General features: G+C 35.1%; 4 protein-coding genes across 7 annotated transcripts; 2 read left to right on the top strand and 2 right to left on the bottom strand.

The window, feature by feature from the left end:
* Positions 1 to 217: 217 nt before the first annotated feature.
* LOC105772597 (serine/arginine-rich splicing factor RSZ22) lies at positions 218 to 2,381 on the top strand. Its single transcript, XM_012593971.2, has 6 exons — positions 218 to 385; positions 537 to 647; positions 801 to 889; positions 1,457 to 1,679; positions 1,765 to 1,878; positions 2,092 to 2,381. The coding sequence occupies exons 2-6, from the start codon at positions 559 to 561 to the stop codon at positions 2,126 to 2,128; spliced, it is 552 nt and encodes a 183-aa protein (XP_012449425.1). The 5' UTR covers positions 218 to 385; positions 537 to 558; the 3' UTR covers positions 2,129 to 2,381.
* Positions 2,382 to 2,502: 121 nt separating this feature from the next.
* LOC105772594 (probable cyclic nucleotide-gated ion channel 14) lies at positions 2,503 to 9,370 on the top strand. Of its 3 annotated transcripts, XM_052632699.1 has the most exons (9): positions 2,503 to 2,646; positions 5,259 to 5,345; positions 5,418 to 5,559; positions 5,684 to 5,922; positions 7,296 to 7,508; positions 7,592 to 7,893; positions 7,983 to 8,094; positions 8,190 to 8,426; positions 8,508 to 9,370. In XM_052632699.1, exons 2-9 carry the CDS (start codon positions 5,295 to 5,297, stop codon positions 9,237 to 9,239), a joined length of 2,028 nt encoding a protein of 675 aa, XP_052488659.1. In that variant the 5' UTR covers positions 2,503 to 2,646; positions 5,259 to 5,294; the 3' UTR covers positions 9,240 to 9,370. The 3 variants fall into 3 exon arrangements, with proteins under 3 accessions (XP_052488659.1, XP_012449420.1, XP_012449419.1); XM_012593966.2 differs by lacking the exon at positions 5,684 to 5,922; XM_012593965.2 differs by having other exon boundaries at positions 5,418 to 5,922.
* A 423-nt stretch (positions 9,371 to 9,793) lies between these two features.
* On the bottom strand, positions 9,794 to 13,208 carry LOC105772596 (probable xyloglucan glycosyltransferase 5). The gene is made up of 5 exons (XM_012593968.2): positions 12,256 to 13,208; positions 11,537 to 11,845; positions 11,148 to 11,438; positions 10,779 to 10,892; positions 9,794 to 10,691 (listed from the first exon to the last, which is right to left on the bottom strand). Exons 1-5 carry the CDS (start codon positions 12,937 to 12,939, stop codon positions 10,047 to 10,049), a joined length of 2,043 nt encoding a protein of 680 aa, XP_012449422.1. The 5' UTR covers positions 12,940 to 13,208; the 3' UTR covers positions 9,794 to 10,046.
* Positions 13,209 to 13,978: 770 nt separating this feature from the next.
* On the bottom strand, positions 13,979 to 19,171 carry LOC105772595 (ubiquitin carboxyl-terminal hydrolase 18). Of its 2 annotated transcripts, XM_012593967.2 has the most exons (11): positions 18,794 to 19,168; positions 17,815 to 17,965; positions 17,660 to 17,748; positions 17,456 to 17,541; positions 17,205 to 17,367; positions 16,976 to 17,099; positions 16,379 to 16,536; positions 16,114 to 16,198; positions 15,756 to 15,974; positions 15,479 to 15,540; positions 13,979 to 14,973 (listed from the first exon to the last, which is right to left on the bottom strand). In XM_012593967.2, exons 1-11 carry the CDS (start codon positions 19,039 to 19,041, stop codon positions 14,271 to 14,273), a joined length of 2,088 nt encoding a protein of 695 aa, XP_012449421.1. In that variant the 5' UTR covers positions 19,042 to 19,168; the 3' UTR covers positions 13,979 to 14,270. The 2 variants fall into 2 exon arrangements, with proteins under 2 accessions (XP_012449421.1, XP_052488754.1); XM_052632794.1 differs by having other exon boundaries at positions 17,660 to 17,965; positions 18,794 to 19,171.
* Positions 19,172 to 22,904: the final 3,733 nt, after the last annotated feature.

Genomic DNA, 22,904 nt, shown 5'->3' with positions numbered 1-22,904 from the left:
GTAACAATATATATATATTTTATAGTTGGGACCTAATTCGATGGGTTAAAGCATAGGGTTGATGGATTAAATCGATTTTCCAACATTTAACAGAATCAACCGACTGCTGTCCATCGAGCATAAGGGGTTGGGTCAAATAGTTGAGCAAATTGGGCATTCTACAGGGGCAAAATCGATATTTTAGTTTTGAACTGAATCTGAAATAGAGACTGTCAAGCAAGGGTAATCTTGGAAACTTCGTATGCGCTCTAAACTCTATTAAGAGTTTTTCTTTTTTAATTTCGACGTTCATAACTCTTTTTTCTTTTTCTAAAAAATCAAAATCCCTAATTTCCCCCGCTGCTACTGCTAGGGTTTCTTTCTCTTCTCTCTCGCAACTCACCAGGTTTAACTTTTAGATCTCTCTTTTACGTTCAATTTTGGCAGTTTATTTTTACATCTATCTTGATTTATTTCGTTGTTAGGTTTTACAATTGTTTTTTGGGGATTTTGGTATCGAAGTGAGACTTGAAATAACGTGAAATTTGTTTTGATAGGTTTCTTTGGAGAAAAAAAGAAATGTCTCGAGTTTACGTGGGTAACCTTGACCCACGAGTTTCGGAGCGAGATCTTGAAGACGAGTTTCGTGTCTTTGGAGTTATTCGAAGGTAGAATAATATTGTTGTACCTCTCTTTTCTTTTTGTCTTCTTTTTTACTGCTACATTGTGAACAACAATTGTTTGTAATATGCACCTTTCCAGCACGTTTTTCTGTCATAATTTTATCCAATTTCGTCTTTCTGATTTGATATATATTGCAGTGTGTGGGTTGCTAGAAGGCCACCAGGTTACGCTTTCATTGACTTTGATGATCACAGAGACGCCGAGGATGCAATTCGTGAATTAGATGGTATTCCAACCAGATTTTCTCATTCTGATTATGACACTAATTGCATCCTAAATTTTCCGTCTTGTTAGTTGTAGGTTTTTATTTTTTTATTTTTTTGTATTGGAAACAAATTATGCCAACCTAGTTTTTATTTTTCTAAGTATTCCTCCTTGGTTAGGAGCTAATGCATTGTTAATGATCTGCTCCTTTATGAATAAGAAAGATTAGTGATGAAAGTCATAATTTGGTAGTCTCATAATTCTTTAGATTTGGATTTTTTTTAATGAAGAATGTGCCTTTAACAGCGTTTAACCTTCATGTCTATTTGTGGAGGAAGTTTGTGTGAGCTGTTAGACCAGAATTAAGCTGCCCATGTGGTTGTGTTATGTTTGACATTTCTCCAGTTTAGTTTTATATATTAATTCAAAATTCTGTAAAACTTGTTGGTGGGACATGGTTTTATCTCATTCATCCATCCAGTTGCTAGTTTCTGATTTTCGTTTTCTTAATAGCATCTTTTTACAAGCATACGGTTATCATTTGAGATTCAGACTATACTAGCTTTATAAGTCTCATATTTGGATTTAGGCAAGAATGGCTGGAGAGTTGAGCTTTCTCATAATTCTAGAGGCAGAGGAGGACGTGGAGGCGGAGGTGGAGGTGGTCGGGGACGGTCGGGTGGTTCTGATTTGAAGTGCTACGAGTGTGGTGAGGCTGGTCATTTTGCTCGAGAATGTCGTACACGTGGTGGTTCCGGAAGACGTCGCAGCCGCAGCCCTAGATATCGTAGGAGCCCAAGCTATGGGCGCAGGTAAGGCCTCCTAAGCAAAACATTGCCTTCTATTCATGATTGATTGAAGTTTTACAATCGAGTGATACTTTTTAATTCCAAACAGAAGTTACAGTCCTCGTGGACGATCCCCTAGGCGTCGTAGTCCCTCTCCTCGTGGTCGTAGCTACAGCAGGTCTCCACCATACCGTGGTCGTGAGGAATTGCCATATGCTAATGGGTGAACTTCCTTGAACTTTATGCTAGTAGCTGGAAAGGCTTTTTTTAATGTTGTCTTTTTCATCAATAATGAGCAAGTGCATCAAACTAGTTAAATTTTGGTTACCCATCTGATTTGATCACGCTCACAGCTTTGTTCATCCTAGTTTAATTTTTTGTTATGCTGTTTGAATTATGATATGTGCATGAAAGATTGCTACTGAATTTGGTGCAGAAATGGTGCAAGGGAACGCCGACGGAGCAGGAGTTAAGTGCTGCAAGGATGTAACTCTTATGTGAAGGGACTGATTAAGTGTGTTTAGTTTGTTGACTTCAGTGCTACTGTTTTAATTGGGCAACGCCCGCAGCATCTTGGATTTGGTTAAGTTACTTTCTGTTTTTCCTTATTTCTATGATGGTTTTATTTGCTTTATCTATGCTAAGTACTTTTTATGCGTAGGGGGGAAAACTTAATATGACCTCTATAATTTTATTGAGAAATCATTAAAGAAATTCTGCTAAAAAGTTCATGCTTTTCTTTTGTGTTGAGGTGTCTTCTGGGTTTGCCTCGTTACTTTTCTGCTTCTACACGTCTGGGATTTGCTTCTTTGCTGCCCGTCTATGGGATCTTCAATATTTGATCATTGTGGGTCCCATTTGTCATCATCTGTAGTTGCTACTGTTTGAATGAATCTCTCCTGCTGTGATGCACCTTCGTCAAACTCTAGTGGCTTTACTTACTTTATCTTAAAAGGATTGAGGGAGCTGCCTCAAACGCTGCTTCTGGCAGGTACCATATCTGTTCTACAGAAGTTGATGTTTTAGGGTCCTTACAAGAGTGGGATTGGTAATTTACAGACCTTATTTTTTGTGTAAACTTTTTTAAAAAAAAATGACGGTAAAATATTTTGAAAGATGCAAGGATATTTTGCTTACTGTTTTTCTTCAACATGTTTGTGGTCATTCAGCTGACAAGCAAGAATAAATTTGGAGTCTTCTACTTCTGTTGGGTTGGAAAGTTGGGAAGCTGTACTCACTTTTCTTCCTAGTGTCTGCATCTAGTTCCAGATGATTATGCTTGACAAAAAGTGTGTGCTTGCTATTTTTCTTTCGAATATTTTGAGTTTTTTTGTGTGAGTGTCTTTGGCGGTACATAAATTCGGGAGTGTTCTGGGATGGTTGACTCTTAGTTGCAGAACTTGATGATCTCTGACAAAGTCACAATATCCTCACAAGTTAATCATGATTCGCCGACCTTGCTATATATTTTTGGGTCCCTTGGTAGGCTGCAAAACAAGCATAGGTGAAGTGACTGGCCTGTTATCTTTGGTGTGACTGGATGATATTTAACCTACCAAAATAGGTTGGTTTCTTGTCTAGCTGTATACCGTCTTTGAATAGGAAGACTAATCATCATTTGGCGTCATGAATTTTTTTTTGCTGTATTCGAGATGCTAATGTTGCTCAAATGTTCCAATCATGTTTTTGGCCCTCTGGTTAACTCTGAAACAAGACTTGGGACAAAGTTTTCATGTCAGATATTTAAGAGTGAGGTCATGTTAGATTGGGTGTTGTTTTGTTTTATAAACAGTTGGAATGATAAAATGTCCAACAAATTTAATGTTCATGAGTTTAATTTAATTTCTGAAATTATTGTATGCAATGTTGCAATGCAAGTCAGATGGATGCACTTCCATTTTGTTCCCGGTGATTAAGTTTTTTCTATGCATGGTTGGAAGTATGACTGCTGCTATGTTCATGGTGAACCAATTTATAATTTAAAATCTCCATTGAACATATTCTCTATTGTGTGATTTGCTTGAATGTTTGGTTTGTTGGAAGAAATATGAACGTAGTGTGTTTGTATGTGTGTCAGCCTCCGTTATGGATACTGAACTTGGTCCATCTATGATATTTATATGTATATTGGTACACTGGTGATTACGATTTTTTATTTTACATTTGACAAGTGGCTTAATTGATAATTTGGGAAGTGATGTAGAAAAGGGTAATGATTTGGTTTCAAAGTATCCTTTTGATGTCAATTTTTTGTTTGTCAGATGAGCTGCCCAAGATTTTTGACTTATTTTTCATGGCGATATCTCTAACATTATTAAATTTTAGTTACAGTGGTTTGTGAAGCCTGAGAAGGTATTGAAAGAAATTAAATTTGAAGGGTTTTACGTTTTAAAAAAAGAAATTGAATGGTTGTTGGTATTAGAAGTAAGCCCTCCCCAATAAAAAATTAACTTATTGCTGCATAGCCAGCTAATTGAAAGAAGAAAATATTCTTTCTCAATTAGAAATGCCTGTGCTTGGAGGCGAGATAGCTGTAGAACTTTGTTATTCCTAATTATCAATTGTAGTCCTTTTAATTTTATGTCATTTGAATTTTTTTTTTTAAATTTACGTAAATTAAAACAAAAAATTAAATCTCAAACTTTTAATTGGTGAGACTTACCACTAAAAGGGCTGAATTATTTGAGTTTTTAAATTGTTCTTTTAATTTTTTATTTCATTTTGAATAAATGAGTTCTGTTTGATTATTTTAGATATTAAAAAATAAAAATTCAAGTAAATAAAAATATAATGAATATCTTTTAGATAAATTTTATGGTTTTAAAATTAAAATAGCATTTAGATTTGAATTAGGTGAGGTCAAAGTATGAACATGAAATTAGAAAGGAATCTAAAATAGTGGTAGGCCTCTACGGCTCCATCACTGCCGATGTGGCAAGGACCACTCAACTGCGGGATCTAAACTTCCAATAACGAATCGGGATCCTGCCTGTTTTTATTACGAACACAAAACAGAGAGCCGGCAACAACCCTGTCATCAAAATTGTTATTAAATTTTCAATTATCTTCGACCAAAAACTTTCAATTATCATTAATATAAAAAATAGTTTTATTAAATGTTGGGTATAATAATAAATTAAATTATTGTATAAACAATAAAAGGGAAGCAATGAATATAAGTATTGTTTGATTGCCTCCAATCTCCAAAGTCAATGGTATTTCGTGCGTTTTTTCACATTGAATCCTCTTTTTAATTTCTTCCAACAACACAAACCAGTTAAAAAAAAAAAAAAGCACTCTGAGCTGTTCTTCCTTCATTTTGCTTTTACTAGTATTTCTTTATTGAAATTCCTAGTTTTGGGATTTGCTTTCCTTTTTTCCTCTCCTTCTCGTTCATTCCTCCAAAAATCTTGCATCCGATTACGTCAATATCCTTCTTCCTCTCTTCATTTGAAAAAAAGAAAACGACCTTTTTGTTGGTATTTTCACTATGTTGGTCGATACGAGGAGGCAATGAAAGATCTATCTTGTTTGCTTCTTTTTTCTAAACAGTTCCACTTCCACTTCCTTTATGATGGGTTTTCAATATAATTTTTGTTGCAGTAAAGCTGCACCCATTTCTCTGCTCACTTTACTTTTATGACCAATTTCACAAAAAAGGATGGAGTTCAAAACAGAGAAGCTAGTGAGGTAATATTAGCAACCCACCTTTCCTCATTTTTCTTCAAATTTCCATTGATGGGTCCTTTTTCGAATTCTCAGGTTCAACAACAATGGCACAGCACGTACAGAGAAGCCGCCACTGCCCGTATTCAAAGCAACCGTCCCTTTATTGAAAACCGAAGGAGTTTCCAAATATGGAAAGTCAAAGGTTCTTTTTCCAGAGGATCACAAGCCATGGAGGGTAAGGATTCTAGATCCTGGTACTGAAATTTACTTGCAGTGGAACAGGATTTTTCTCTTTTGGTGCTTAGTGGCTCTCTTCGTTGACCCATTGTTTTTCTACCTGCCTTCATTGATAAAAAAAGACACCACCTCTTGTTTGGATACTGATTTGAATCTCGGAATCGTTGTAACTTGTTTCCGTACACTTGCCGATGCATTTTACGTGTTGCATATATTCATCAAGTTCCGAACGGCTTATGTGTCGCCTACCTCAAGGGTATTTGGTAGGGGTGAACTTGTTACTCACCCAGATTTGATTGCTAAAAGGTATTTGAGATCGGATTTCTTCATAGATCTTGTGGCTGCTCTACCTCTTCCTCAGGTACTTCATTCTGTAAATGTCCCTATTTAATCAAATGAAGGGCCTTTTTTGAATTGTTTAATTTGCAAGTGATGTTGATGGCGTTTTTGGTAGTTGAGATTGATGTAAATGCTGCAAGCAACCACTGGAATCTAGATATGTTTTTATGCTGTTGCTGAGAGAATGCTGATTTCTTTCGGGGAGGTCTTTTAACTGTCATGTGTTGTAAGTCGAAACATCCTTCAATTGGCCAGTATTATTTACGTCGGGGGATTTTATCTCTCAACTCTGATAACCTAAGTGCCTAAAGACAGCGAGTTCAAACAGAGCGAGAGATTTTCGTCAGGTGGCTAAGAAGGTAGACCATGTATGTGTGCAAGTATGTCAAGTGGTTGTGTTGTTATCCAACAATGCCTAATAGGGCATAACCTTAACCCTTCCAACCTTTAACCCTTCCAAGTGCAAATTTTGAGATTTCTATGGTGGTGACCATGTCACGAGCATCCAATGAGTCATTTCCGCTTTATTGAACCCACAATTTTTTTTGGGTAGTTTTTTTAGCCACTCGCTCCCTCATAGAGTTAGGAGACAAAACCTTCCATCGGAAACAATACCAACCCACTAAGAGAACTGTCAATTCTCAATACATAATACTTTAAAAACTTCTCCCTAAAAGTTGATCTCCTCTCTAATAATTTTCTTTCACAAGGTTCAATATTTAGTAAGGATAAATTGTCGAAATAGTCACTTTTGTTTTTATCATGCTCCATTTTAATCATTTATGTTTGAAATATTACATTTTAGTCACTTACGTTGTCGTATTATAACATTTTAGTCAGTAAGCATTAATTGGCGTTAACGATGTAATGGTAAGCAGACGTGACACGTTAAATCATCATTTCAAACGAAAATTTTTGGTTAAATTATACAATTGGTCCTTATATTTTTTCATTTTGAGCAATTCAATTTTTTTTTCTTTTATGTTAAAAGAGATGGAGAATAGAGGAAAATAGAGGCAGAAAAGAATGAAAAAAAAGGAAAGTTGAAAGAAAAAATAAATTGCGCAAAACGAAAATAATATGGGGATCAATTGTATAATTTAATATAAAATTTTTGTTTGTAATGGTGATTTAACGTGCTACTTCACTTACCGTTACCTGTTAATAACAATTAACAACTCAATGACTAAAACTTAACATTTTAAACATAAGAAACTAAAATGTAACTTAAGGAAAACAAAAGTGATTATTTTGGTAGTTTACTAAATGGATTTTTGATAAATGATGAAAAAGTGGTACAAGTTTTTTATTTGGTTTAAGGAAAGATATTTTGCTCAAGCTAAAACTGATTAACATATTGGTTTTTTTTTTTTTTTCTTTTACTTTTGTTCGCAGATTGTGATATGGTTCATTATACCAGCAATTAGAAGCTCCCATGCTGATTATACTAATAATGCACTTGTGCTGATTGTGCTGCTCCAATATGTTCCCAGATTGTATTTAATTTTCCCTTTAAGCTCTCAGATTATCAAAGCCACTGGTGTTGTCACAAAGACTGCCTGGGCTGGTGCTGCATACAATCTCTTACTTTACATGTTAGCTAGCCATGTATGTAAAATTTCATACCCCAATATTGTCTGTGGCTATCATTGTTCCCATTTTGATTGATTGTTCGGCTTCGCTTCTTGCAGGTATTAGGGGCGTCGTGGTATTTACTGTCATTCGAGCGACATGCATCCTGTTTGAAAACTGAATGCAGAAATGAGACTAGCCCTCTGCGATGTGATCCTCGTTACCTCGATTGCGGCACATTGAATGATGCCGGTCGCCATAAATGGGAAAACAGTACTGTCGTGTTTGGTAAATGTGATCCCAATAATGATATTAGTTTTGACTATGGGATTTTCGAGAATGCGTTGACGAAGAAAGTATTCTCCTCGGGCTTCCACCGGAAGTATTTCTATTGTCTGTGGTGGGGTTTGCAGAATTTGAGGTATGCATGCATCATGAACATTCATACAACATAATTTAGATATATTGGGGAACTTTTTGATGAAACAACTCTGGTTTCTGAATTTTCAGCTCTTATGGACAGAATTTAGATACAAGCACATTTATGGGGGAAACCCTGTTTGCCATACTGATTGCTATCTTGGGTTTGGTTTTGTTTGCCCATTTAATTGGAAACATGCAGGTATTTGTCTAAGCCCTAACATATAATTCTTATTTCTTATAACATGCATAGGCTTTGATCATATATTCAATGACGTTGTTTATCATGTCATGCAGACCTACTTACAATCCATCACCGTGAGACTGGAAGAGTGGAGGCTTAAACGGCGGGACACAGAGGAGTGGATGAGACATCGCCAACTCCCGCAAGATCTGCGAGAGCGCGTTCAGCGTTTTGTTCAGTACAAGTGGCTTGCAACTCGAGGTGTGGATGAAGAATCAATCTTACGTGCTTTACCTCCAGATCTCCGCCGAGACATCCAACGCCATCTATGCTTGGACCTTGTTCGGCGTGTAAGTTCTTCATACTACTTTCATTCAGATTTAGTCCTATAGGTCTGAATGCCCACATGATTTTTCCCCATATGCATATAGGTCCCCTTTTTCTCAGAGATGGATGATCAGCTACTAGATGCCATATGTGAGCGCTTAGTATCCTCCTTAAGTACTCAAGGAACCTACATTGTTCGGGAAGGTGACCCCGTCACCGAGATGCTTTTTATTATCAGAGGGAGGCTAGAGAGTTCTACCACAAATGGAGGACGGACAGGTTTCTTCAATTCAATTAATCTGAGACCAGGTGACTTCTGCGGCGAGGAGCTACTTTCATGGGCATTGCTTCCAAAATCCTCTCTGAACTTACCTTCATCCACTAGAACGGTAAGAGCCCTGGTTGAAGTAGAGGCATTTGCATTAAGAGCAGAAGATCTCAAATTCGTGGCCAATCAGTTTCGACGTCTTCATAGCAAGAAGCTTCAGCATACCTTCCGCTATCATTCTTACCATTGGAGGACATGGGGTGCCTGCTTCATTCAAGCAGCTTGGCGTCGACACAAGAAGAGGACGGTGATGAGGAGTCTCAGCACAACGGAGTCTTTCTCATGTCCTCCTGATGAACAAGCTGCCAATGAAACAGAACAAAAGAAAGAACACAATCTTGCATCTTCGAATTCTTCCCAAGTAAAACAGAACTTAGGTGTCACAATACTAGCTTCAAGGTTTGCAGCAAATACCCGGCGTGGAGCTCAGAAGGTGAAGGATGTTGAAATGCCTAAGTTGCAAAAGCCTGACGAGCCAGACTTCTCAGCCGAGCCAGATGATGAGTAGTTCTCCTGTATCAGCAGCAATGGTGGTTGAAGGGAAATTCCATTTGACTATGCCTGTTCTAAGTACTACAATTCAAAGCTATGCATATACACATATAACTAATTTCAATGTCATGATAGCAATTTCAAACAGGGAAAGTATATATGGGCACTAAAGAACAGCATTTGCAAAGAGCCAAAAGCAGCAATGTGGCCACCAAAGATCTCTTGGCCCCAGCCATGTCAACCTTTTAAATGAGAAGGTGAATATGATGACACACCAACCGAAACCAGCAGCCACTGTCACATTTGCTTGCCGACACTTTTCAACATTATTGAATCACAACCCACCAAGCATTAACAAAATGCAGACTAAATGCACCCAACATCACTAAAGGACTAAGCTCATTCTTATGCCTCATTCTAGCTTTCCGGCTTTCAAATACAATATGGCTTGAATCTTTAGTGCCTAACCACACTCGAGCAGTAATCGAAACGTAGAATACGAGTCCTTACCTATATATAACAACGAAGATGGTTGAAATGTCTAATGAAGATAAAAATGACTGCCATCCATTGTGAAAAATTATAAACATATAAAATATGAAATAAAATGTGTGACTACAGAAAAGTAGGGTTACTGATTAATTAAAAAAAAACCCTTATATTTGGCATCTCAAAGCTAGTATGGAAAATGAAACTTTGGTTATTCAACTGGATGGAACCCTTGAATCATTTCTCCAAACCCGAAATCCAGCTTTTGTCGATGAATATTGACAGAGTTTTAGCACCTTACGCTCGCTCTCTCTAGCTTCCATGCAGAGCAATATTAGCTCATCTGCTCTCCTATTAAATCAAGACCCACTAGGAGAAAGGTCACCCCTTGGAAGAGGAGGAAATAGAAATGTACTCCTTGGGCTGATAACAGGCTCCTAACAGAAGCTGCTAGGAGGAGGAATGCTAGAGTGAGCTCCTTCCTGTATATCTTATTGACCTTCTTAATCAGTATAGGGGCGGCTTCTTTCTGTTCCTTTAATTCATTATATTCAGTGAACTCACTTTGTGAAGCTCCCCTCGGGATATGCTGCTGGTTTGTTATCTTTGATTCCCTCTCGGTAGCAGCCTCTAAGTCAGATTCTGATGACCTGCCAGCCTTCTTGGTTACAACCCACTCATTGGAACTACCCAACTGGAACAATCCAGATACCATTGCATTGAATTTGGTCACGGACATGGTGTTCTCAAATAGAAGGTAAGGAACAATGAAAGGGAACGATTTGGGGGACGGAAGAATGTTGAGGAATGACATAAAAACAGGTACGTAACAAATCACCCAAACAGGAAGCTCAGCCTCGGGAACAAACAAGGTTAGAGGAAGAATTATGCAAAACAATGTGAAGGAGTAGAAGGGAAGGATAAGTTTCCTCAATAAAAAGAATAGTAGTATTAAGTTTGCTTTCTTCCATATTGCTATCTGCAGAATTACAGCATTGAAAGGTAATTTTAATATACCGTAAACATAGCATGACCGTGAAAGATTCGGGGTTGCCTACGAGTGTACCTTGGAATTTAAAATTGCTGGAAGGCATAAGCGGAAGAGCTGCATAGGTCCCGAATGCCATCGGTGTTGCTGCTTCCTGTATGCTTCATATGATTCTGGAACTTCACAAAGGACCTAAAAAATTTTCCACAGTAACTATCTGTTGTAATCAGTTTAACTTTGATCATTTGTAGTTATGGTTCTTACACTCAAAACTTTTACTGATAAACAGACTACTCAGATTAATTACAAGCTATGTATTGTTTAAATGACGCACTTATCTTGCTCGAGTAGTTCTACATCGTGTCAGTAACCAGTTCGGCCAAATAGGTGAAAACGAAAATGAAAGTCTATTCAAGCAAAAGGAAATGGAAATGTGAATGAGGGTACCTTTACATCATTAAGGAAGATGAATTTCCAACCATTGAGATGTGCACGAATGGCTATGTCCATATCCTCAACGGTTGTCCTTTCAAGCCAGCCTCCAGATTCCTCAAGAGCTTTAATTCTCCAAACACCAGCCGTTCCATTAAATCCAAAGAAATTTAAAAACACACCATTAACTTGCTGCTCAACTTCAAAGTGGAAGCACAAATTAATGTTCTGTAGTCGTGTCAACAAATTCTCATCCTTGTTCACAAAAGCCCATCTAGCCTGAACTAAACCTAACTCGGGATTGTCCTGCAAGACAAAGGAGAGACACAATGTATAAAGCCCGATAAGCTAATTGTAGGCAAGTAACTTAAAACCAAAAACAATTCAGGTTTGTTTCTCCTCACCTTGAAATGTGGCACCGTCTGCTTTAGAAATTTCGGACTAGGTTGGAAATCAGCATCAAATATCGCTACAAACTCATAAGCCTTTACATACTCGCAGCTCATTGCAGACTTAAGATTCCCAGCCTTGTAACCAGTTCTTTCCAAGCGATGGCGATAAATTATGTTGATACCCCTTTGGCTCCATGTAGCAACCTCTGCCTTAATTAAATATCGGATGCTCTCATCATTGGAATCATCAAGAACCTGAATCAATAACCGATCCTTTGGCCAATCGAGTTGGCAGACAGCAGAGATAGACTGCTCGTATACCTGTATGAGGTTGATAAAGAAGTCGTAATCAACAGAAATAGAATATGCTTAAAATTTATTAGATTCCACGCTTCGACGTCTACCATAGGGACTTATTTACTACTCCATTAGTCGGCTAGCCCAAAACAATAGTAATGAGAATTGCAACATGATTTGGCAGTCAATTATTCTCATATGAAACAACAAAAGTATTTACTTCACATACATGAACTCATGTCCATAATTCTTAAACATTTAACAATCATAATTTGACATGATCCAATATGTTAAAGATGAAGTTCTATAAGGGATCAGATTTCCTTTTCCTCATGAATTTTTTACTTCAATGACACTTACCATGTCTATATATAATGCATACCAAGAAAAAGATGAAGCTTTAATAAAGAAACCAGATGAGGCATTGATATTACCTCCCTCTCATTACACATTGGGATTTGAACAAGAACCATGGGGTACTCATAGCTACACCCTTCAACATCACCCGACTCGAATGGATCCCCCTCGATTCTCGGCTTAATCTTCTTGTATTTAATCCAAAAGCAGCCTAAGCTAAGCATGAAACGATCTGCAGATTGGACAAGGAACAGAGCTACACAAAACTTAGACAATGCTTGAATTAATGGTGCAATGTAATCGGCTCTAAACGGCAACCAAGTAACATAAACCAAGTGGGGCAACCCCTGGATATCATCATCACTAGGAATGTGCAAACTGGGATTTTGAAAACAATGCCAGCCATTGAAATAAGCAACAACCTCAAAAGAGAGAATCGCCAATGAAGTTAGGAGGAAGGCTTTAATGGCTGCAAAGAGCAGTTTCCCTTTCCCCAACTTTTCAGTAGCCATTACAACGTCTTGCCTGAAGATCAACCTTCTTTTAATGGTTCCAAGCAAATCCCAGAAGAGTGTAGCAATCCAAGCAACACGACCGACAGCACGGTGAGCCTTGAGAAGTAAAACCCGAGTCACTTGCTTTGGGTTTTTTCCTCTGGTTTTTTCCATAGGCTTGAATGCAGCATCTGGGTCGTCGATTTTCATCACCGAGTAGCTTGGGTTGTCCATTTTAACTACCACCGGCGTGCCTTTTGGAGCCATTCTAATTGTAAATGCTGGGTCTTGGTCTTTCTACTTTGACAAAAACAAAATAAAAAATGCTTTACAGCAATGGTTGGAAACTCATATCTTAAGTAAGAAATAAAACTAAAAGAATGTTTGCATTTTGTAGTAGCAAAAGGGATACCCAACATTGGAAAACAATGTTATGAGGAAAAGTATCTGCAGCTGGAAGTAAGAACCCATTTTCCTTTTTTATGGTTTAATAACCAGACAAGCTCTCAGGCACTCCATTTTTACTATATATATATATATATATATATTAGCTTTATACAGCAGAACAGACTCTGGTAAACCAGTTAAACGAAAGAAGCGTTCATTAAATACACTACTTTAATTGGCCTTCACTTCATCACCGAAAGCTAACTTACACTCGTTATTAGTTTTCAACGAATCTTTAATGGATAAAATTGCGCAAAATTAAGATTAAAATAATCTAATGGGGTTATTGTTATCTTTATCTACTAAAAGGGAATGTTAACCTTATCTCTCCATTGAATTTCTTTATCAAGTAAAAATTTATGGTTTTCACTTTTTCACAAATATTTATGTTAAAACTCAAATATAGCTGTCATACTCCCAAACACATGAAGGAAATAAATGCAAAACAGCTTTGTCTGGTGAAGTCATTAATAAGAATAATATATATATATGCTGTAAGGTCACCCTTCTTCAATATATTTGCGCATTCACAATAACAATGTTCTTATTTTTGCTAAAATTTAAATTTTAATCTAATCTATTTTATAATATTATTAGTTAGGTAAAAATGTAATTTTCTTAAATTACTACTAATTAATATGATTAAATAGATTTTTTGGTACAATCTTGAGGAAAACTAACACCAAATCCACAACCCAAAGCTGAACTTACTAATAAGAAAGATTAAATTTCAAGAAACTAGCCATGTTGCAACATTAAAATCACAATTGAATATTAACGAGAAACACATAGGCAGCTACCAATTGTCAAAGTTAGACATGTTGAATAGTGTCTAAAATACATTGTGAAAAAAAAAGTATTAATTAAAGGGCTGATCTAAATTTATTAGCAAATAAATAGCTAATAATCGCAACCACATTCTTACATTATGTCATTGTCAACCTAAAATGGTTATATGAACCATCTAAAAATTGGTACAATAGCATCTAAGATTTCTGTAAATAATGAAACCCCAGATAAAGAACCCACCCACCACCTTCATCCATTTCCTTTTGATCATGGGATGATGATTAAATTTTTAAAAATAAAGATAAAAAAATATGATTTAACTAGAAATTGCAGCCAATTATTGCAAACTGCCATCTGCAATTTCAGCTCTCTCTACCCCATTCCCTTCCAAAAGTTTCTGAACCCTGTATCAACACTTCATGTTTCAGGCTGTTATCCCCTGCTATAGAAGAATTTGATTCAGAATTCGCCATATTTATGTCTTCTGAATCTCCCTTTACATAATTGATCGCTACCTGAGGATCTTGCTCGCAGCTTTTTATTTCTTTTGAAACCGGTAAATATTGCGGCTTCACTTCAACCATCCTTGAATTTTCTGCCTCTCTTTCAGCTTCAGAACTCATATCTTTATCGCAGCTGGGAGCCTCCTTTGTATTAGAAGAACATGGCTGGCTACTTGTCCAGTCCATGTTCTCCACATTTTCTCTCACAGCTATAGAATTAACACTATCCCTATCTTCACCGTTTGTTCTGATAGCTCCCAAATCAATCTGGAAACACGATCCATTCTCTTTGGACGAAACTTCCTTAGAAAGAGATGACGTTGAGTTAGCCACATCACCGTTCTCATGCCCAGGAACAACATCTGCATTCATTCCAATAGATGACCCAATTTCACGTCTAGGGACTTCTGAATGCAAACTACCATTCATTGACAGGGACATGCGGCGACTGGGAGAGCTAATGGACTCTTTTCCAGGTACACATTCAATCTGTTCCTTTGAGCAATGATCTGCTTCAGAGTTGATTCCAGAGGTTCTAAGACACGATGGGCGTGCAGAGACCCTGAACAAAAATAGGAAAACAGGATGCCTCTCAGGTCACCAATATAATCAAACACTTAGAAGCCAAAGCACAGGACACTGATATTAATATGTATCTTTTACTTGGCCCCATAAGAGCACACACACGGAATGCATATTTTAGCAACCAAAAACATAGGCATCTGAGAAAAAAAAAGAAACCATGTATGGCTCTTTTTTACCATTTTACCGTACTATGACATATACAAGAGGAAACAAAGGGTCAGTACACATATATCTACAGTTACAGTTAATGAGTGATGAAAAGGATATACAGATGTTAAATCTAACCATAACTGCAAGTTTATCTCAACAAGTTATTTCACATCAAACCTTGGACATTTATAAGGCAGAACCTAAACATTTTTTTTAGTTAATGGCAAACTCTGGTAATTCTTTTATAATATGAATGGCAGAAAAGTAATAAAAGTTTTAAACAGCAGAGCTGGCTTTCAAGTGCCAATACTGGTGGGGGAGGAAAAAGGTACCTGCTATATAAAAGCATATATGCTCCCTGAGAAAGTACCTCTTCCAATTCAGCCCTCGCAACCTGGAAAAAGAGGCAAAACAGGTTAAGATAAAAAAAATCAAGTACAATAGACATGGCATGCAAAATTATGCGTCTACCCCATGTTCTAATGATGATTGAATGGGGTCTGGGGATGACACAGAGGCTTTGGCATAAAGAGAACTCCACAGAGATGTTATTGTAATAGGCATGACACACAATAGAAGAGAAATGACAATGACAGAGAGAGAGAATACCTTACAGTCATCAATTCTGTACCAGTTTCCAGAGAAATCTTTGGTATAGCAGATGTAATGACCAAAAAAGGATGCATTCAACATATCCACGTGGACAACAACCGCATAAAGTTTGTAAATATTGGAATCATCCCCATCTTCACTCTCACTCATGTACGGGCTAAGATCCAACGTCTCAGGAAAGCTGACTCTTTTGTTGAGTTTTCCAAATCGGCCGCTCTGAAAAAAGTTTCAATATGAATTTTAGTATCATAAAGCAAAGCTTCAATCATCTGGCTTACCAGCAAAAGGAAAAGACATCAAGCATTCATTGCCATGTCAAACAAATTAAACATGCATTTCAGATGTAGGATAAGACCTGAAATCTTTTCAAGGCAATTGTAAGAATGTTAGGAGCCCATCGTATGGTAAGGCGCTTCCATGCCTTAACGTAGTCATTGCAGCTGAAACGAGAAACGAAATATCATTGTTAACACCAGATCCAAAAATGTGAATAACAATGTAGTTAGAAATCAAAGTACAATAAAAATATATAAAATATGGGTAAAGATTCTGGCTGTATAACTTAAAATCATGCAAACTAAACTATAAACATCTTGAGATCAAATGGAGAGCAATCATACCCATCACATTTGTACATATTATCTCCATGAAGCCACTCTTTAACGGTGAACTGGTCAAGGCATTCCTCCAATGATGAAGCATCTCCATGAATTTCAACAGTCAAATCCATCATATTTTCATACTGATTTGAAATCTTATTGCAATTAGTACAAATCACCTACAGGTTTCAACACAATGATAAGTATTAGATATTAGAGTGCAAACTTGAATTTTAAAACACTAAGCAAGGTGATTATAAAAGACATTAGACCCTAATCATCTGAAATCACCTTTAATTGATTGGATATTTTACTTCCAAACTCACTAGGTTGAGGTGTAATACTCTTATTTGCTAAAACATAGGTATAATGTTTTGGGGGATAACTTAAACCAAACTTTCAAAAGTACTTCTTTAAATCACTTTTCCACAGCACTTCTCAAAAGAATGCTAAACTAGCCCAAAAACTAAATTAAGAAAGCAAACTGAAAAACAAAAAATGTTTCAGAATATTCTTCACTAATATGATCCATTGACACTGTATCCTTACCAATGGCCTAAGTTAAAATGGAAAAGGAGAAAGAAAAGTCAATTATTCTAAGCTAATGAGATGCATCACCTGAGACTGCAGATGACCACCAAATATATGCTGAATAAGAGTTGTCTCTTGAGAGCTGCGGTCAACAGCTTTTTCTCCACCAAATTCATCAAGGCAAACTGATTGCATCGTGTCAATAGCAAACCTGAAAGAATAAAAAGAAAAAAAAGATCCAGTAATCCATAATTTCCTCAAGTTAATTTCAGTAGATGTTAAAAGAGAATGCAATCACATACAAAGTAATACCAACCTCATGAATTCATGAGCATCCTCTTGTCTTCCATAACCAAGATTACCTCCAATATTAGGCAACCGTGACAGAATATTGATTGGTGAAAATGGATGCAAACTTTGTCTTGATCGTTCGACATGAATTTGAAATTCGCACATAAAGCACCAATCATTGCGTCTGCCTGGAGAATGGAAATAAAAAATATAAAGGTCACATGCTGTTCAAGAACCTAGAGATGAAAACCTATTAGCTCTAGTTTCTCAACTTACATTCTTTCCGATGGCCTTTCTCCAACAAGTAAGCAACAAGCGGACGAGTGGAAACAAGGCATTGCAGAACAACATTAGCGAAGCAACTGCAGAAACAAACAGGAAAAGATAAACCAAATAGAGATGGAACACAAACTGATCTAATCTAATCATATGTAAAGAAGGCTTCAACTAGAAGAATTAATAAGCATGGTAAACATGAACCTGTTTCCACAATTTAAGAGTCCACATGGAGGGAATCCTGGTTTCTCCCAGTTGAAAAGCTTTACAAACTCATCGTATGGGAAAAGAACCTGAAAATTTTGAATATGAATTTCATATTTACTTATATTGGTTTTACAAAGGGCCAAAAGATTAACCTTTCTCGGTTTCTTGATAATCTTAGAGGTTCCACTGACAGGAACCAGAGCAACTCCTGAAAACGGTTTCGTGGTTGTAGTTTGTGTTGAATTTACTTTGCACTTTGTCTTATGCCCATCCTTCCAGTCCACCTGTTGGCAGGCTGAGGAGCTGAAAAATGAAGCAAACATAAAGATTAAACCATCCACTTGATAGAAGAATTTATGTAACCATAAGTTGACGAACTTATAGGTTCGCAAATCATAGCCCACTGGCCTGTAAACTGACACGTCTCATTTTCTAATACCAGAAAGCAAATGCAGAACTTTTAAAGTCAAGGCAGCACCGGGAGAAAGGGGCCTTTGTTAAGTTAAGCAAATATAACTACAATCAAGGCATCTTTTTGTATAATTGACTGATAGACTGATCAAAATTTCAACACTGAACTAGCTGGGCATTCAGTTTATTGACATAATCAGTGTCAATAAGTAGGCTCAACCTAGATTAAGCACAACAGTACGTTTATAAAGAAAAAAAAATTCAAGCCAAATGCTTTATTAAAAGAAGAAGCTAAATTCCTGGAAAACGTTCTAACATCGACAACAAAAACACTTCTTTCTAACCCATAATTAACAACATGCCAAACTAATAAAAAGCAAAGTAAATTAAGAAAACTAAAATAGATAAAGAAAACCCACGAATGTCAACAATAAGCACTTAAACCACTGTGTCGAGAAACGCCACCAGTAAATAACAGTTAGAGAAACTTCAAAAAGCAGTTAATCACTAAGATGCTTACGAGTATTAAAAACATAGAAAAATAAAGAAATAACCCTTTTTATCTTCTTTTTTTTTACTTTTCGATAATCCCGAAACGTTAAAGAAACAGCTCAAACAATATTAACAACAGTAATTAACAGCCAAAAAAAAAAGCAATCAAGGTGTACGATCATACAAGGACAACGAATTCTTCTGGAGAAAAAAAAAAGGCGTGCGTACCAATAACGAACGGATTTGCAACGAGAGCACTTCTTGAAGGCGGGATTAGAGCATACGGCGCAAGGGAAGTGATCGGCGTCCATGGGGATGGAAGGCATTGGTTGGTCCCGATCGAAATTGGCGTCGACCTCGAAGTATTTCGACGCCGTGTTCTTCAGCAAGCGAAGAGACACAAATGCGAAAATGAAGAGCGTGAAAATGAATTGCAGGAACCAATTCAGATCCAACGTTATTCCGCCGACATGCATCTACACAGCCTTCTCGATCCCGGTTCTAGGGTTTTTCTTCATCGATTTCTTTTTTATTTTTTATTTTCCTTTCTGTACCACTCTATCACAGTTCCCCTTTACCAATTTTATCTCTTTTTTTTATTTTTATTTTTAATTTAATTACTCTATTTCTCTCGAAACCCCTAAACCAAAATTAGCAAACCCATTCCCTATTTAACAGGATATTTATTTTCTTTTTTTTTATTTTTCTTTTAATTCTCCACAAGTGTATCTAATTTCTAAAGTACTAGTAAGTAATAATAATTATTGATATTGTAATAAAATTTATAAATAATTGTGTTAATTAAATTTCGATTGTGCACTCAAATTCATTTTATTTTTTAAATAAATTATATTATTTATATAATTTTTAATATATTTTAATAATTTTTAAGGTGAGTTGATATCCGATTGATTTATCCCAACAACTCAATTAAAGATTTAAATTTATATGATTGATATGATAGTATAGATACATGTGTATATATTGTAAATACTTTTATGTTCATAGTTGCTTTTGTATCTCTTTTATTAAATATATACATATTTAAGTAGATTATATTATTAAGGGTAACCTAAATTTATAGCCACTTTAAAATAGTGTTTGTCCTATTTTGATTACTTTAAACTTTTTCTTAATAATCACTCTAAATAAAATAATTGTGTGAACTAGTCACTGTTGTTAAAATTTTTGTTTTCTTTTAACAGAATACTGATGTGGCACAATAGCACATTGAGTGATTGACATGTGGTATTTTTTATTTGACTTTTGATTAAAGTTTAAAGATCTCTCTATAAAGTTTAAGGAGAAAAGGTTTTGGACTAATTAAAGGGAGGTCCCTAAACTTTAGTAAAAAATCAACAAGAAAATGTCATGTGTCAGTCATTTAATGTGCTAATGTGCCACGTCAATAATTTGTTAAAAGAAAATGAAATTTTTAACGGCTATGATTAATTCACACAATTATCTTATTTAAAATACTTAAATTAAAAAAATAAAATGACCAAAATAAGACAAATCCTATGGATGTAGTTTTTGTAATAAGTTAATATAAAGTAGTCTACAAATCAAGTGATACTATATATAACCCTTCTTTTAACAAGTGACGTGAATGGTTTTTTATGCAATTAACTTAAAAGAAATAATTATTTACGAAAATAATCCTAGTCAAATTTATGTACGAAAATTATATGTTTTCTACAGTGACCATCAGTGCCACCTGACATACTGGCGACATCGCCCCCTTATCATTAGCCAATCAATGACTTTTTAAAAAAATTTTGGATACCACCACCGTGTTAGGTGGTACCAATATGTAATTTTCCAAATATTCATTACAAATACGGATATTCAAGGAGGGAAAAATGAGAGTAGGAAGAAAGAGATATAAGAAAAATATAGAGGGATGAGAGAGAAAGAAATATGGGAGAAAGATAGAGGGATGAGAGAAGAAAAGAAAGAGAATAATAAATATATAGAATAAAAATATGAAAGGGAATTGAATATTTTATGAAAATAGAGAATCAAATATAAAGAGGAAAGAGAATAACATATATGGAAAATAAAGAATCGAGATATGGAAAAAAAAGAAAATAACAAATACGGAAATATGTATTTTCCATAAAATATTAAATACCCTTTTATATCTCTATTTTTCATATATGTTAGTCTATTTCCTTTCTCATATTTGATTATCTATTTTCAATATATGTTATTCTCTTTCCTTTTTCCATTCAAATTTCTCTTCTTTTTCTCAATTGGAAGCTTTAATCGCTGTACTTAATAACCACCAATTTTTTCGTTTACAATAGCCTTTCGTACCGATTTCAAGACCAAAAAAGAGATTTCCTTCTTCTCATTGACTTTTATAGTTCAGATCTCCTAGTAGCTCAACTCCAAATGTTTTAAAACAATGACTAAAGTTTTGAACTACTTTTTCTACAATGTTTTTTTTAAATATCACTGGTGCCACCTAACATGATGAGGAAACCTAAAAATATATATATATATTTTTAAAAAATTTCAACGGGTGCCGTCTGACAGCCTGACGACACCCATTAAAATTTTTTTCTTTTTTTTTCCCTTCCTGAATACCCATATTTTTAACAAGTATTTTGAAAAAATACATACTAGTGTTGTGTTGTTTGACACAATGGTGACACCCAAAAAAATTATGTTAAAAAAAAGATGATTGATTAATTATGAGGGGGCGGTGCCGCCTATGTGTCAAGTGACACCGACGATCACTGTAGAAAACAGATCATTTACGTACATAAGTTTTAACTTAAGTTATTTTCATAAATAATGAATTATTTTGGTTAGTTAAATAAAAAAACTTGACATAAATAAATGATTACAATAAATACAATTTTAATATAAAGTGAATTCGTGGGAAAATCAAAGGGTAAACATTAGTGCATTTAAATTTAAAAAAATATAAAATTATAAGTTATAAGTTATTATAATAATGAAATTTCATTTTAACCTTTAAAATGTATAGTTTAATTTTAGTTCTCCAAAATTATCTTTTAGCTTTTGTTTTGATTTTTTAAAACTCAAATACTCATCGTAGAAGCAATTTATTATTAACACATCACGATTCAAACTCATAACTTAAGTGATAAAATGAACATTTATAATCACTAAACTAAACAATAGAATTCTAAATTTTACCCTTGAAGGCACTATTTTTTTATTCACAATATTCAAATTTAAAAGCAACGGTGAATTTAATAACCTAAAAATGAAAAAAAATATTAATCATTTTAAAAACAATAAAATTACATCTTAAGTTCACCCGTTTTAAAATTTCTTATTGCTGGACAAAAGAAAAAACGTATAAGATCTGTAAGCATTGAATAGAGGTAGCAAAATACCTATCCTTTTTTCTGCATGGCTTTAGGTTCATAGCCAATCAAACAAATAGCAACAATAAGGGCCCCCCCACCCCGCAAAAAGAAAAAAAACCATTTGGGCATAACATCCTTCTCTGCCTCCAAAAACATGGGCTTAGTACAATGAGGAAGGCAAATAAAACGGGAAAATGGCCCAAGTACTTACATGGTTGCCACATTTCAAATAGTACTTATGATTTAACCCCTGAACTTAACACTTTCTCTCAAATTAGTACTTATTATTTTTTGATCCCTAGAATTTTCATTCCAGATACTTGTAGACAGTGACATATGGCAATAATGATGTCATTTTGATGTCATAATTCAATTTTAAAATTTTAAAAATTTTAAAAATTCAAAAGTATATGTAAGAAAATTTAAAATCATAACAAGTTTATAAATAAAATAAAAATATATTAAAATTTAAAAATAAAAAATTATGTTTAATTTTTAATTCAATTTATTTTTAAAATTTTAATATACATTTTATTTTATATAAAACTATATATATTCCATAAGACTAAATTCTTACGATCTTTTTTTCTTAACTCCTTGATAAAAAGTCAAGTTTCATTCAAATTAATCACTTTCACTGACAATTTTTACGTATATTATAAGTAAAAAAGCGGTAGGAACTAGAATGAACAGCGTTGTAGCAATAAATGCGAGAATATTTACTTCCATAATTTTATTTTTTTTTTACTTCGCAATAACTCAGGATTTAATCCCATAGGGATTATAAATTTGTCGCTTGTAAATTCAATGCAATGACTTACATTTCAATGACATCAAATCGGATCAATATCATGAATAACAATAACTAGGCTATCAAACCGATTCACCGTCGAGAATTGAATTGTATAACATAGGAAGATCTTTTATCCACACCGAATACAAAAAGTGATGATGAATCAACAAAATCCTCTTATTTGAACTCTCAAATTTTC

This window comes from Gossypium raimondii, chromosome 6, assembly GCF_025698545.1.
Source record: "Gossypium raimondii isolate GPD5lz chromosome 6, ASM2569854v1, whole genome shotgun sequence".
NCBI lineage: Eukaryota > Viridiplantae > Streptophyta > Magnoliopsida > Malvales > Malvaceae > Gossypium > Gossypium raimondii.
This window is presented reverse-complemented; position numbering and strand designations above follow the sequence as displayed.